Consider the following 16,588-nt stretch of genomic DNA (forward strand, 5'->3'; position numbering starts at 1 on the left):
CAGAGAAGATTCTCAGATTTACTAACGCTCTTATGGGGTTAAAAAAACTTTGTCAAGATGAAAAATAAATGAAAAGGCCTGGACAATTCCTTTTGCAGCTGATTGCATATGCATTTGTAGGAGCTTCCCTTTCAGATGCAATATTTATGGGAGGAGAGTATCTAAATGTTTGATGTAGTCAATGTACTGGTATTTGTGCCATTATTTAACACCCAAAAAAGCATGTCTTAAGCCAGTTTGCACCTGTGTTTCAAGCACGTCTGACAAACGCCAATTACTTGACTGACGACAGTCCATGACGTCACAAGCGGAGCACCCGTAAGTATAAAGGTGTGCCTGTAATAAACAATATCATTTGTTTTGTCTTCAGGAGTCGCTTGTTTGTATATGCGGATAAACACTCGGTAGGAGCACGTTTGACTCCTGAGGGAACTAGATGCACTCAGTATAGTTTTCCTCTGCGAATCAATCAAAACTAACTTTAGCTGGACAATAACTTTATTAATAAGCCTTTATATAAGACAATAAGCCAAATAGACAATACACCTTTATTACTAGAGCTGCTGTAAAGCCAAAACAATCTCTGTTACTTTAATTTCCTATTTTCACTGTAAAGCTACTTTGAAACAGTCCATATTGTTAAAAGCGCTATATAAATGAAGGTGACTTGCCTTGAATATAGAAGACCTTGCTAAAGAGCCCATATTACCCTAATATAAAGACTCTACATTATCTTTCATGGACCCCTCCTAAGGGAGCAGTTCAAAGCAACCATTGCCAAATCGGCACAGAAATGGAGCAGGTTTTGGTTAACAGGAAAACCAAAATCTGAAACCACTCTCTCTGTTGCTTATTTCATTTTGTGCGCTAAGCAGTGCTTGATGGCTTATGTATACTTTTTCCGGCTAAAATACTTCAGATTAGGTGTTAGGATGGGCACATGTCTGAGGACATCCTTCACATGACCCCAAGGTGAGAATGGCATTGATCAGTGGTTGTGGGCAGAGGTTTATTGCCTCTGGCATCTCTCTGGCTCCACTCTGAAATGCTGAGGTATCTTTTTCCAGGGTCAGCTATATTCTCCCCTATGTCTAAAGTAGAACTGTATAGATTCCCTATACCTCGTTTACCTCGCTCCCCAACTACTGTTGTGTCTTGAAGTAGGGATGTATGCTCCCCTTGGGATGGGTGATTTATAGGCCTCTCTAATATGACCCATGTTCAAGAACATGACAAGTAGAGGTAGACTGCCTGTGTGCATCCCTCCTGGTTATCTATTGCATGCTATAGTCAGCACTAGAGTAAAGCGCTAGCTATAGTGTGTCCTGGAGAAGTACCTATATTTTATTCAGGGTTGAGTACAGTGCACTGGGGTATGTTATGTAGGGCATAAGCTTCTCTGCGTCCTCCTTGGGGTTGGCTTATACTGGATGAACTAAAGAAAAAGCAGACTGCCTTTCTCTTGTCTGAGACCTATCTCCCCTTTGGATGGCCTTAAGGGTTGATGCTAGGTGATTGGAGTTATGTAGGGCCGTTTAGATTTTCTCTACTTCATTTCCCTCCTCCCCAACTGCTGTTGGGTTTTCAAGTTGGGATGTCGCTCCCCTTTGATGGGTGCTCTACTGTGGCCTAGTTTTAAATGCTAACAAGTAGAGGAAGTTCGTCTGCGGGGTTTCCCTCCTCGTTATCTGTCACAAACTATGGTCTAGTGCTAAAAGGAAAAGACTAAAGCTAAATCGGATCTTAGGTAGAGTACCTTTACTCAAGGTTTACTCAAGTGTCGGTGTTCGACTTTGAAAAGCAACGTCTCAAGTTACGACTGTAACCCTGGTTTCCTGAGAAGAGGAACGAGACACGGCGTCTCATTGCCATGCCTTGGGCCTGCCTCAGACAAAAGAGTTGAAGACGTGTATTACAGGCACCCTGTGATACTTAACAGCGCTCCGCTTGTGACATCATGGACTGTCGTCAGCCAATAAATTGGCATGTTTTTCACACACGCTTCAGACACCGGTCATGCTAATGCCGTTCACCATAGCATAATTTCAAGACACAGTGTCTTGTTCCCCTTCTCAGGGAACCAGGATTAGAGCCGTAACCTGAGACGGTTTATTAATTTTAGTACTTGCCAAGGCAACATTTCTAATTTTCTTTAGATTGAATTTTTTTCATCTAATATTCATATTTTAGCTTTATTTTAATTAGCATAAACTATTTGTTATAGTTTTAGTTAACAATATCAACACTGAGAATGACACTTATAACAATTTCTTGAGAGTGACCCTTGGCACAGGTTTACAGGACTTAGTTATCCATAATGACTAGCTCAATAAACATGTTGATAAGCTGAGAGTAAAGTCAGTTCATAACCTCTTGAGCCAGGTGGTGTGATGTTGTCTGCGACAGAGCTTGATACACTCATCTCATCTGTTCCCGAAAAAGTCAAAGATGATGTGAATGAGGACAAACCCGATCTCCCCTGATAACTAACATGTGTCCAGACTGATGGATGTCAACCCTGTCTAACTATTGTCAGCTAACTAGCATCCAACATAACAAAACTAGATTAATAAAAGCTAAACATGCAAAGAGAAGGAATGGAAAACATAAAGATCTGATCTGTCTGATCTGACTACCCGTTGGTCAAGAACACAAAACCAAAGCAACAGGAGGTAGCGCTGATTGAGCATGCTCCAATCCAAGCACAGACAGGAAGAGGAAATAGACGTACTGTAGAAGCTGGCCATTACGTAGCTTTGGCAGCGATCACCAGTAAACTCATTGGGGCACCTGAGAGGGAAAGACAGAAGTCACAGAGAGAAAGAGAGGAAGACAGGAAGTGAGTTTGACACCCAAAAGTCCCCCTCACACACGCGTGTCTCCGGTGTTGCTCGCTGAATGTCTCGCAAACGTCCGCCTGGGTTCCAAGAGCCAATTAACAGTTTAGACATGACTAGTCTCTGAAGAGTGGGGAGTATCTCTGGGGTAAATGTTGGCAGCCCATCGTGCACCTGTCCACATCTGACGCCGGGACAGATGGGCGGCCTGGCAAACTCTGACAGAAAGAGTGCTTTCTAAATGGCGGAGGTGGCGAGGCAGCGCAGAAACAGCGGCGATGGAGTGTGTGTTTGGGGGTGAAGGGGGCGTTCACTGACTGCACATACGTTTGGGGTCTACGACTCTCACAGGGTCTCTGGTATGACAGCGGTTCCCTGTGAATCCTGGAAGGCACCTAGGTTAGAGAGAGGATGAACACAGCACAACACATCACATCACAACACAACATTACACTACAACACTAGACAAACACACGCACGGGTCATGATCGTTTCAAGAACAGGGAATATTCTCTGCTCTTCACAAACGTGAGCTGCCCCTCCGGATTCACTTCTGCTGTCGCGTCATCATTTCACTTATTTTATGGTTAAAAAGAAGAAGAAAAAAAGGTCCAGGGTTGAGATTGTTCCAGTCTTGATCTTTCAGCTGACCAACTGCTCTTTGATGACATTAAGAGCACTCAAACCCCTGCCACACACACCCACACACAGCCGTAGAGCTCCAGCTGTTCTCCTGAAAGGGGCTCAACAGCTGGGCAGCTGTCTTTCTCAACAGGCCCTGGTGTACTTCAAGTGAAATCGGAAAAAAGAACTGGTGTGATATTTTAAACAAAATCTGGCATTTCTTGAACTTTCCGGCTAGTCAGAATCTTCAAACTGCCATTGGTCCATGGCGATGATGCAATAGGTAGGTGTGGCTCTGAGGCTCCGCCTTCTTTAGTGTGGAAATCTTCTCCGGTTTATTTCTTCCGTTCAGTCCGTCAAATTAAGACACGAGTGAAAACATGAACAATGGAAAGCGACATTAAGTGCAGTATAAATAAACGAGACTTAGGGCCCTATTTTAACGGTCTGAAACGCAAGTATCAAGCGCGAAACGCAAGTAACTTTGTGGGCGGGTCTTGGGCGCTGTTGCTATTATACCGGCGGGATAAATGACTCTTGCGCCCGACGCAAATCTAAAATGGGTTGGTCTGAAGTAGCTTCATTATTCATAGGTGTGGTTTGGGTGTAACGTGAAATAAACCAATCAGAGCGACATCTCACATTCCCTTTAAGAGCAGACGCGCTTGTTCTATAGCGGATTCCTATTATAACGGCGGATTTGCAGGCGCACGACAGGAGCGGTTCAAGGCCGAGGGGACCGACGTTCTCGTCAGGGCCGTAAAACACAGAGAAGTGACGTTGGGGATGGAGAAACACACCCAAATTAACTTCGGTTAAACAGGCGTATGATAATTTGGGTAAATGTGTAAGCTAGATGTATGCTTTTATAATAAACTGTCTATCTATCTATCTATCTATCTATCTATCTATCTATCTATCTATCTATCTATCTATCTATCTATCTATCTATCTATCTATCTATCTATCTATCTATCTATCTATCTTGTCTATCTATCTTGTCTATCTATCTATCTATCATAATAATGTATGATTTGCAAAAATGAAAACTGCTGCTTCTATGTAGATGAGAAAATCAAAGTGTATGCGCGTTGTGCACACACTATATTGATTAAGGTCAAGCATGCGCCCTTAAAATAGCATATGAATAACATGCGCAACGCGCCACTGACTTTAAACTAGGTTTTTTCGGTCAGTGGCGCAATTGTTTTCTAAACCTGCAAAATAGCATGAGGGAACGTTTGCGCCGGGACACGCCTCCTCTTTGCGCTGAACCGCCCCGGGGAGCGCAAGTGTATTTCTTAGTTAACCGACGTGCGTCTGTGGAGAGAAAAGTCTGCTGTGCGCGGGTGCAAAATAGGAATGATACATGCATCGGTGTACAAAGTCAATTGCGCTGGGTGCAAGATAGGGCCCTTGATGTGACTGGAGTGCTAAATCGTAGAGCTGGTGCAAGCATATCCACATCACTATGATCAGATGCTTTCTGAACTGCTGTTTGTTATTGAGTGGAAAGCGTGCAGCACATATTCATCCAAACGTCGCTCTCAGCAGCGTGGGCAGCATCGGGATTTTACTGAGAGTATACCTAACCCAATCTCACGGAAAATCAGAACAATTTTATGAGGTGGCTGTTTTATATCAATTCATATGATGTGAATTCTTTAGAAAAAGGGAGTATGGAGTTCCACCCAAACCCCAGAACATAACCATCACTGGGGCATAAGCAGATCGTACAAAAACATACGAATGAAATTAATTTGCCACCAATTCTCTGAAATGTAAATTAGTAATGATTTGCCGCAACTTGAGATTGTGTTGGTATTCCGGTCCTCAGGCATTTCAAACTGTTTCAGATTCATCAAAAGTGATGAGAAACGTTAACAAGAACAACTCGATATGTCGCATTCCTTGAAGAAAAGCTGAATGGTGCTCGGACATCCAACAGTCGCTTTGATGCTGGGGTGTTGTGGGTGGTTGCCAGGGTGTTGCTAGGTGATAGTCAAGGATTACTGGGTGGTTGTCTCCTCCAATGAAAAAATCCATCCTCTGTGCCTCCTTCAATGTGCATCCGTGGTGCAGTGAAAATCAGTGCATCCGATTTCTTAAATCTCCTAAACATGAGGAATTATTCATGTCTGGAGCACAAATGCTGCAGGATGATGCACACACTCAGCTTTAATCTTAGTTTCACAATATCTGATCACATTGTTATGAGCACTAGTACAGTCATACTTGACTTAGCACTAATTCCACATTTTGGTTAAGGGTCACGTGACCACAGATGGATGGCTGAGATGGAAAGCTCAGAGATCTCCAGTCCCTGAGGAGCGCTGCTGTCTGTCTCTCGACTGCAGTGCTTACTGATGAGAACAGAGCCCTGACATCAGCACTACGGTTTGTGCTTATTCACTGGATTGGACAGTAAGTCATGCACGCAGAAAACCTCCGCTTGCAACATGGTTTTACATTTACATTCATGCATTTCATACTTTATCCAACATTGCATTGAAGATATTCATTGTATCACTCCATACATTGCTTGAGAACCAAACCTTGGTGTTGCAAATGCAATGCTCCACTGTTTGAGCTAATAGGTCATTCATTAATTAAACCTCATCTAAGATCAGTAAAATGACAGTGACTAGCAGACTGAACGTCTCAGTGTTGAGCCTGTAACACACGTGCGGATGTGAGCTGTACCTGCAGAGGTGTCTGATGTTTCCCGGCGTGACCTCCAGCGTGTAGCATTTCCCTCCGTTCACGCAGAACTTTCTCTCGCTCTCGCTGCAGGGCGTCATGTGACTGGAGGTCTTGGCCGAGGGAGTGGTGCTGGTGGCCGCTGCACAGAACAACACAACACAACACATAAGAGCACTGAGAAAGGAGCAGGTTTACCCCAGAGGATCTTATTCAGGTGTAACACTAATCTGAGATCAGGAATTTAAAGGCGTCTGAACTGTAGCTGCAGCTCGTGACATGCACAGTACGTGTGTCTGATCCAAACAACCTTTACAAAACATCTGCTAAATATTAGAAGAGACGGGCTATTTTGAGCTATTGATCAGACTGAAGTAAATGGAGGGTCATCGCATTTCACTACAAAAAGAATGTGAGTGCACAGGTAGAGCAATCCTTCTCAACCAAACAACGACTTCATTACGCGGCTACACAGAGTAAAAGATGAGCACCAATGTTTCAATGTTTCAAATACTTACAAAGCAGCAATGGACTATCATGCAACATACCAATTTAGTTTAAAGCAAGTGACAATTTCAAAATGAAACCAGCTCAGGCAACCTTGTAAATGTCAAACTATTTCAAGAAATCATAAGTCAGACAACATCAAATAATATCCCTGCATACCTGTAACATTGCGATAATATCTGGAGATGTGCAAGCGCATGATTCCGGTGTGTCGATAGCCAGTGCGATGACAAAGTGTTTCCCCGAGCACTCTGGACCTACAGCCTTCCTCTGCACTTCCCATCTGCAAAACCTCTGCTCATCAACATTTTTAAATGAGCACCTCTACGGCAGCGCACGAGTTCACTGCGCACGTCACGCCTGGCATCGAGTCATCAACACGTCATCAGCGCAGCGGTGAGCGGTCACACTCCGACCAGCGTGAAACACTAGAGCGCTTCACTGGACTGAAGGTGCACTTCAAATGATAAAAGTACATTTTTTTAAATCTGTTCTGTCAGATATATAACATTAATGAAATAAAAGGCTACTTAAGTGTACTTAAAGAGAGTGTTTATGACTGTTTCATGATTACATTTAAAGGTAATATATTTTAAATGTACTAAATTGCAACTTTATCATTCCAAATATATTTAAATACATGACATAAAGGTATCAATAGAAATGACATTAGTTTACCATAAACGCTTGTCAGTACCATATTTCAACAGAAAAAAGAAGTATGAAATTTCATATTTGCACAGTAACACTTTAGATTATTGTTCCGTCAAATAATGAGTAACTACACAGGAACAAGTGAGTAACACATTACTAACACTTTAGCAACTACTATTAACTAACAAGAAACTGATGAATGAATTAGTAGTAATAGCGCTCAGTTTAATGAAAGTAGTTCACTATCAGCTAATCAGTAACTACTATTTTTTCATGCCTCCCATATAACTACTATGAACTACTATATGCAGGTTCATAATTAATGTGAATAACGCATAATGTATAATTAATTCTAAAGTGAAGATCATGGTAACTCATTAGTAATGAAGTTATGGTGAGCGTTTGAGGTTTTTGTAAGGTTTTAGATAATAATTCCTTCCCGATTAATTTGGTAACACTTTAGTCATTACTAGTGTGTTCCCATGATGTTCACTTTAGAAAACTGATCCAAATAATTAGTAACTCCTTTAGAAGGATGTAGTAACACTTGAGTCATTATCAAAATATGCGCGTTCCTCATTTGTTTCTGTGTAGTTATTCATTAATGAAGGAACTGTACTATAAAGTTTACCAGATGTACTTATGTCCTAATTAAGTGGGTCAAAAAAAAATCACTGTAACGCTCAGCTAAATGCATTTAATATAAATTGAAACTATAATACATTTAATTTAATTGTAAATAATTACATAACTTTAGTATATTCCTTTAAAGCATATAATTTCTGTAATATGTACTTTTTTAAAAGTATGCTTAAGTGCACTTCTTTTTCTCAAAGGAAACAGTATCAGTATCAGTATCGTTCTGTCCACACACGCACACACACACGTACACGCACACGCACACACACACACACATCCGCAATCCTTCTGAATCTGTCACCATTCTGAGGAAGAGACGGTCAACCCAACCGTGAATTCCTGACCGAGAACCTCCCGAAGCGACTTCATGATCACACACTAATGGCTCTATTTTCTACTTTAAGCACCAAACCAATTCCACCAGGAAATATTGATGGCCATCTCTAACCACCTCTGACATCAAGTTACTCTCGTTTATGGGCCGGAACACGAGGCCACATCCGGCCGTCCTGACTTCCCTTCCACACTGTCAGTGCGAGACATGAGCCACTGAGCGCTGGGGATACTTCAAGGCTAGAATAAAACTCAGCCTTCATCCTGACAGATAATCCAGTTAGTTTCGTTGTGATTTCATAGGTCACAGACCCCATCAGGTGACCACTGAAGCAGGAGACGTTCTGCCTTTGAGCTCAATGTAATTCAATCTTTACCATCCGAACTGCTGATGTTTGAGACAACCAGAACCGCATGAATAATTGACAGCGTAACAGATTGCTTTTGTCCCGTTAATCTAATTGCCGTTTTTCACTCCCATTAAACCTGCAGCATTAGTGATCAGGCACATTTGATCATCCGTCACATAACAACAGCGTTCAGTGTTTTCCGAGGAAGGGAAAGTGACGTGCATTTGCATATGACTGACCATCAGTGCCTGAAAGAAAACGCCTAATGAAAAGACTGTAAGTAGAACGACAAGACTTTAAATAGACACTATTCATGTGATGTTGGCATCTTGGCATCCTGCGCTCACATTGACGGGCACCTCGGTGAAGTGGAAGTGTCATCAAAACAGCAGGAGAACATCTGAGTCTTTTCAAGGTGACAGAAGAGACAGAAGCATATTCATTCAACTCACGTATGAGCACATCTCAATGCAGTCGAAGTCGGGCCGCAAACATGAGTGACGAGCCAAGGAGAGAAGTGAGGGAACTTCATGCTTGTACTTGGGTCTTTTTACATGTTAATGAACTCTGACCTGGTCATAAAGAAGTTTTTGTTAATCTGCAAGTCTCTGTTTACAGTGGTTAAGGATTGGGATGGTAATGTGGAGTTGACACATAACAAGTCCATGGACTTTCTGTTATCAAAATCTTAGGGTTAAAACTAGAGATGTACCAATGTATCGGTCAATAACCGCTATCACTATCGGCCGATTGTTTAAAAACAGCCGATGATCAGTGCTGATTATATTCTGTCAATCAAAAGGGTGCGGAAAGAATTTTCTTTTAGTATTGGTGCATCTCTAGTTAAAACAAATGGACAGTGCATATCTTTCACTAGTTCATTATAAATGGTCCTGCAGTGTGACAAATGGATATTGAAAACACAAATGTTAAATGTGTCTCTTAATTACAATGTGATCACAAAAGCGGCATGCATAGTAGCTAATAGTAAAGATAAGAAACATGGTCAAACTTGTCACACCACTGGGCATTTCAAGTTCCAAAAAGTATGTAATGTCACATAAGTTTGCAGGTTTCTCTGTCGGTGAGAAAAAAGCTGCAAGACGCAGTGAGTCTTAAAATAAACGCTCCCTAAAAATAAGGTGCAGACGCATCCACTGCAATGCAGCAGCGCTCCGGTCTCGTTCCCGAGCGAGCGCTTTCAGGGGCACTGCTGCATCGATTTGGTTACATTTCATTTTTTTTTGCTGGTGGGAAGAAACCAGAGACGCCAGCTCTGCACAGACACTGCATCATCATCATTCATGCTGCAGTGCAAGCCTCTGTGCTTCTGCTGGACCAGCAGTTTCTGCAGCGGATGAGGAGCTCCGGCAGTGCACACACACCCTTCACAGCAGGCCAATACACTCGAGTCGCTACCTTTACACACACGGAGGCATACTGTGTTCTTTGAGAGGGGTTCGTGGTCTCAGGTGTACAGACTCAGTGTTCTGCTGACTCATACTGCAGGGCTGATGTGACTCAGGGAGCGCTGCGTGCTCAAGGCACAGCATATCTGACAGCTTTATCTTTCAAACAATGCTGTGAAATGTGTGTGATAACAGCATCTGCGATGTACAGTACTGCTGTTTGCTTAAAGGCTAGAATCAGTTGAAGACACAAAATGGCCCCCCACCCCTTAATCTATACTTCCAGAGCAGCTTCACTGTCAACAAACAACTGTGAGTTGAAACGTTCAGGAATGCAATACTAAAACACAGCCCTAAATCACTCCTGGGAGCAACGCTACTTGCGTACTTGGCGTATAGGGAGGACACACAGGATGAAGATGAAGATTATGAGCCACACAACATGTTTATGTCACAGGACATAAACTCAATATTCAAACAAAAGAAACACAGAGAGGCAACTGAAGGGATAGTTCACGCTAATTTTTTTTTAATTCTGTCTTCATTGACTTGCTTCTGTTGCTCTTTTGCATGCAGTTTTATTAGTTAAGGCGGACTGAACTGTTCAAGCTTCAATGCAAAAGCACCATGAAAGTCAGTTCCCGAAGCTTACAAGCATCAAAGTGTAATTTTTATTTTTAAAAGAGCAACCGGTACATTATCAAAATGTTCTCCTCTTCTGTATCATGTAAGAAAGAGAGTCCGGTTATGAGTAAATGATGAGAGAATTTCCACTTTCAGTTTCCAGATAACTAATTTACTCTCATAGTAGATAGCAGAACATCAGAACAAACTGGATCGATACACCAGAGAAAGCCTAGAATTGCACAACTCCAGTCTGCCAGTGTTAGTTCTGGCGTGGCATGATTCAGAGAGCTGAGGAAGTGTGTCTGATAACACACTCACACACACCTCACCTCTCTCAGCTTACCTGATTCACTTCACACATGCCCAGTCAGCGCTACAGCAATGCCCTCAGAGCTCTGTTTATCTGTAACCACGGCAACCACGCCTTTGACGTCTCTCTCTCAGCATAACCAGAGGGAAACTAATGTGTGTCTTGAGCAATGTGTGTAAAGAGCAGAACTCATCGCTTCGGGCTGTGAAAAACGCCAAGGACTTCTCGTGCGGCACGATTGTTCTCTGGGAGTGATTTCCTGTTCTAATGGACCTGTACGGACATATTACTTTTAAACATTCTTCAAAGGTTTTACGTCAGCAAACCATACACACTTTAAATTAGAGAGGAAGTTTTTACAAAAGAAGCCGAGTGACTAATTCTGAAGCAAACCATTACAAACAAAGACACTGCATTAGAAGGTTGTTAAACACACTTCAGCGCCCTGATGATTATGTTTACAGATGTCAGACGGAGAAACACAGCTGTTTCTCATTTTACACCTCGTTCGCACATGAGTTTTTGCTTTTGATATGTGGCTAGGGATTGCTGATCATAATTAGTAATAATAATATCAACATTTTTTGAAGGGCAATCTCACTTTACTAGTTAATATTTAGCAAAGCGTAACAATGACAGGATTGCCTGCTTGGAGAGAGGGCTGACTGATGACAACAGACCATAATAATCTACTGGATAATATATAGATGCCCCCAAACACTTCCTGAACATAATTAGGAATTAATTAAACTAATTGCACAAATTACAACATTGCTGTGATGTTGGCGTGTGTACAACCAGGGTGTGATTTGTTAAAAAAACAGAAGACATGATATTTGAAGGATAATATCAGCCATCTAACCCGACAATGTGTTTTCTCGTCCTTCCAAAGTCTAGGATAAGTCTTTAGTGTCGCACATGTTCCCGCATGACTGTGGCTCGTCCACCAGCTAGACTAGCGTAAACCAGCCTGGATTTCATGCCAGTTTATGCTGGATTTTTCACCAGGGTATATTCACAGTCTCATAGGCTATTCAACCTCAGTCTCTGTGATCTCTAGGTACGAATCTGTAGATCTAGAATATAAACTTGAGCACTAATAATGTGAAGTTTGAACAGCACAAGTTCAAGTTAAAGAGTGTTAGGTCGTGTCGTGGTCCAGCAGGCTGAAAGACCAGTTAATGACTGTCCTGCCACAGCGGGAACGCCACCGGGATCAGGGAACAGATGTGTGAGGAAAACCCTTTTGTTTCCAACATCTTCAAAACAATTAGTCTCACCAGACTTCTGTGCAGAAGAAGCAGAGACAGTGACCCTTGGAATACTCTTTAAGACCAATTATTGATTCTGTGAATGGCTTCAGCATTAAGAATTACAATGAAAAGATAAGTAAACTGTAAAAAGCAGCTCTCAAATCACATGTGCATTGTGCATGAACTTGCTGAGCTAATGAATGGATTGGGCAAAGCTGCAGGCATCCTGACCTACATCAAGAGACCCTGAAGAGACCCTAAAGAGACCCTGAGGAGACCCTGAAGAGAGCCTGAAGAGAGCCTGAAGAGAGCCTGAAGAGACCCTGAAGAGACCCTAAAGAGACCCTGAGGAGACCCTGAAGAGACCCTGAAGAGAGCCTGAAGAGAGCATGAAGAGACCCCGAAGAGAGCCCGAAGAGACCCCGAAGAGAGCCTGAAGAGAGCCTGAAGAGACCCCGAAGAGACCCCGAAGAGAGCCTGAAGAGAGCCTGAAGAGACCCTGAAGAGACCCCCAAGAGACCCCGAAGAGAGCCCGAAGAGACCCTGAAGAGACCCCGAAGAGACCCCAAAGAGACCCTGAAGAGACCCCAAAGAGAGCCTGAAGAGACTCTGAAGAAACCCCGAAGAGAGCCTGAAGAGAGCCTGAAGAGACCCCGAAGAGACCCCGAAGAGAGCCTGAAGAGAGCCTGAAGAGACCCTGAAGAGACCCCCAAGAGACCCCGAAGAGAGCCCGAAGAGACCCTGAAGAGACCCCGAAGAGACCCCAAAGAGACCCTGAAGAGACCCCAAAGAGAGCCTGAAGAGACTCTGAAGAAACCCCGAAGAGAGCCTGAAGAGAGCCTGAAGAGACCCCGAAGAGACCCCGAAGAGAGCCTGAAGAGAGCCTGAAGAGACCCTGAAGAGACCCCCAAGAGACCCCGAAGAGAGCCCGAAGAGACCCTGAAGAGACCCCGAAGAGACCCCAAAGAGACCCTGAAGAGACCCCAAAGAGAGCCTGAAGAGACTCTGAAGAAACCCCGAAGAGAGCCTGAAGAGAGCCTGAAGAGACCCCGAAGAGACCCCGAAGAGACCCTTAAGAGAGCCTGAAGAGACCCTGAAGAGACCCCGAAGAGACCCTTAAGAGACCCCGAAGAGACCCCGAAGAGACCCTTAAGAGACCCCGAAGAGAGCCTGAAGAGACCCCGAAGAGACCCCGAATGTACCAACTCTGGTTCCCTATATAGTTTACAGCATTAGTTGGGAGAGATTCTTTGCTTGAGGAAGTTTGCCATATACCTGATAGCAATTAATCGATATTGGATCGAATCGTTTCGCAAGCTTGATTCCAAATCAAATTCAGTCGTGTAATTGGTGTCAATGCCCCGCCCTACATTATACTAACTATAACTAACTTTGCAACTACATGTCAACTAACTCTCATTAATTTTCAATTACATGTCAACTAAATCTAGTATTAGTGGACTGTTATAGGTTATAGGGTTCGGGTTAGTAGAATAAGTTGACATGTAGTTGCAAACAATAAAGTGTTAGCAGATATTAAGCAGACAGTCTACTAATACTCTAATGAGAGTTTGCTGACATGCAGTTGCAAAGTTATTTATAGTCTAAAATGAGAGATGAATCAAATGAAAGTGTTACCAATGGAAAGTTATACCACCTTCTAAGACCTATCTGTTTTTCATGGATACGGTGATCCCATATTGTCCCACTGAAACAAGTTCAGCCACAGGATGTTATTTTGTGAACTTTTACTACCATAGGTAAGTTCACTGATGTGACATGGCATAACAATTCAGTGTCTCTATCAATGTTAATATTCTGAAACAGCCAATCCAAGGAAAGAATGGACTATATTGTGGTAACCAATTATGGTAACAAATCAAGACAACAAGACACTAGATCACTGCTGATGTCTGATATACAACATCGATATATACAATATGATTTCTCTGAAGAGGGAAGGTATTCAACCTAGGCTTTTGTTTCTAGATGATATAAAGGTATATACAGTACTCCCCTGATTAAACAACTGAAGTCTTGCTTCTGTGAGTCCCAATAGTAAAGCATGTGCTTTTATAGCTTATTTTCTGATACTAATGCAATTACACAGATCTACTCAGCACAGGCAATTAAATTCAGTAAGTCAACCATGACAATGAGCAAAAAACAACATAAAAACGCAGAAAGAAGCACTGATTCACAAAGAATATAAGATATGGACACATTGTTTCTTCAATGTTTAGTAAACTGGAGCTTGTGTCATATTTTCAAACGCACAGTCAATGAACATTAGACCTACCGAGTGACATTGGGCAGGTCATTGTGCTCAGTGTGTGTGTGTGTGTGTGTGTGTGTGTGTGTGTGTGTGTGTGTGTGTGTGCGTGTGCGTGTGTGTGTTGTTCTCTATGGGGTTTGAGATGTTCACTGTGAGCTGCTGAAGCAGAAAGGACAAACAAACACAGGCTCTCTGGTGCTGAATCCCTCATGAGACACATGTCCTGCAACACCACGTCACACTACACATCACGCCTGAACACTACACATCACACCTGTACACTACACCTGAACACTACACATCACTCCTGAACACTACACATCACTCCTGAACACTACACATCACTCCTGTACACTACACATCACACCTGTACACTACACATCACTCCTGAACACTACACATCACACCTGAACACTACACATCACTCCTGAACACTACACATCACTCCTGTACACTACACATCACTCCTGTACACTACACATCACTCCTGTACACTACACATCACTCCTGTACACTACACATCACTCCTGAACACTACACATCACTCCTGAACACTACACATCACTCCTGTACACTACACATCACACCTGTACACTACACATCACTCCTGAACACTACACATCACTCCTGAACACTACACATCACTCCTGTACACTACACATCACTCCTGAACACTACACATCACTCCTGAACACTACACATCACTCATGTACACTACACATCACTCCTGTACACTACACATCACTCCTGAACACTACACATCACTCCTGAACACTACACATCACACCTGAACACTACACATCACACTTGAACACTACACATCACTCCTGAACACTACACATCACTCCTGAACACTACACATCACTCCTGTACACTACACATCACTCCTGTACACTACACATCACTCCTGAACACTACACATCACTCCTGAACACTACACATCACTCCTGAACACTACACATCACTCCTGTACACTACACATCACGCCTGAACACTACACATCACACCTGAACACATCACACCTGAACACTACACATCACTCCTGAACACTACACATCACGCCTGAACACTACACATCACGCCTGAACACTACACATCACTCCTGAACACTACACATCACTCCTGTACACTACACATCACGCCTGAACACTACACATCACTCCTGAACACTACACATCACTCCTGAACACTACACATCACTCCTGAACACTACACATCACTCCTGAACACTACACATCACGCCTGAACACTACACATCACTCCTGAACACTACACATCACGCCTGAACACTACACATCACACCTGAACACTACACATCACTCCTGAACACTACACATCACTCCTGAACACTACACATCACTCCTGAACACTACACATCACTCCTGAACACTACACATCACTCCTGAACACTACACATCACGCCTGAACACTACACATCACGCCTGAACACTACACATCACTCCTGAACACTACACATCACTCCTGTACACTACACATCACGCCTGAACACTACACATCACTCCTGAACACTACACATCACTCCTGAACACTACACATCACTCCTGAACACTACACATCACTCCTGAACACTACACATCACGCCTGAACACTACACATCACTCCTGAACACTACACATCACGCCTGAACACTACACATCACACCTGAACACTACACATCACTCCTGAACACTACACATCACTCCTGAACACTACACATCACTCCTGAACACTACACATCACGCCTGAACACTACACATCACTCCTGAACACTACACATCACGCCTGAACACTACACATCACGCCTGAACACTACACATCACTCCTGAACACTACACATCACGCCTGAACACTACACATCACTCCTGAACACTACACATCACGCCTGAACACTACACATCACGCCTGAACACTACACATCACTCCTGAACACTACACATCACTCCTGTACACTACACATCACGCCTGAACACTACACATCACACCTGTACACTACTCCTGAACACTACACATCACACCTGTACACTACTCCTGAACACTACACATCACACCTGAACACTACACCTGAACACT

The 16,588-nt window shown here is 43.1% G+C and overlaps 1 protein-coding gene across 10 annotated transcripts in view; it reads right to left on the reverse strand.

Annotated features, from left to right (window-relative positions):
- The window catches only part of nrg1 (neuregulin 1), an 80,691-nt gene that overhangs the window by 10,183 nt on the left and 53,920 nt on the right, over positions 1-16,588 (reverse strand). For 7 of the 10 annotated variants that reach the window (XM_084401332.1, XM_084401330.1, XM_084401328.1 and 4 more), the window contains 2 exons: positions 6,165-6,303; positions 2,732-2,790 (listed from right to left, as the gene is read on the reverse strand). In XM_084401332.1, the coding sequence (XP_084257458.1) occupies positions 2,732-2,790; positions 6,165-6,303 (198 nt within the window). Of the gene's footprint in view, positions 1-2,731; positions 2,791-3,164; positions 3,233-6,164; positions 6,304-16,588 lie in introns of all 10 variants that reach the window. The other 3 variants (XM_084401331.1, XM_084401336.1, XM_084401337.1) reach the window with 1 other exon arrangement.

The sequence above is a fragment of the Rutilus rutilus genome (assembly GCF_951802725.1).
Source record: "Rutilus rutilus genome assembly, chromosome: 25".
In the NCBI taxonomy this organism is placed as follows: domain Eukaryota; kingdom Metazoa; phylum Chordata; class Actinopteri; order Cypriniformes; family Leuciscidae; genus Rutilus; species Rutilus rutilus.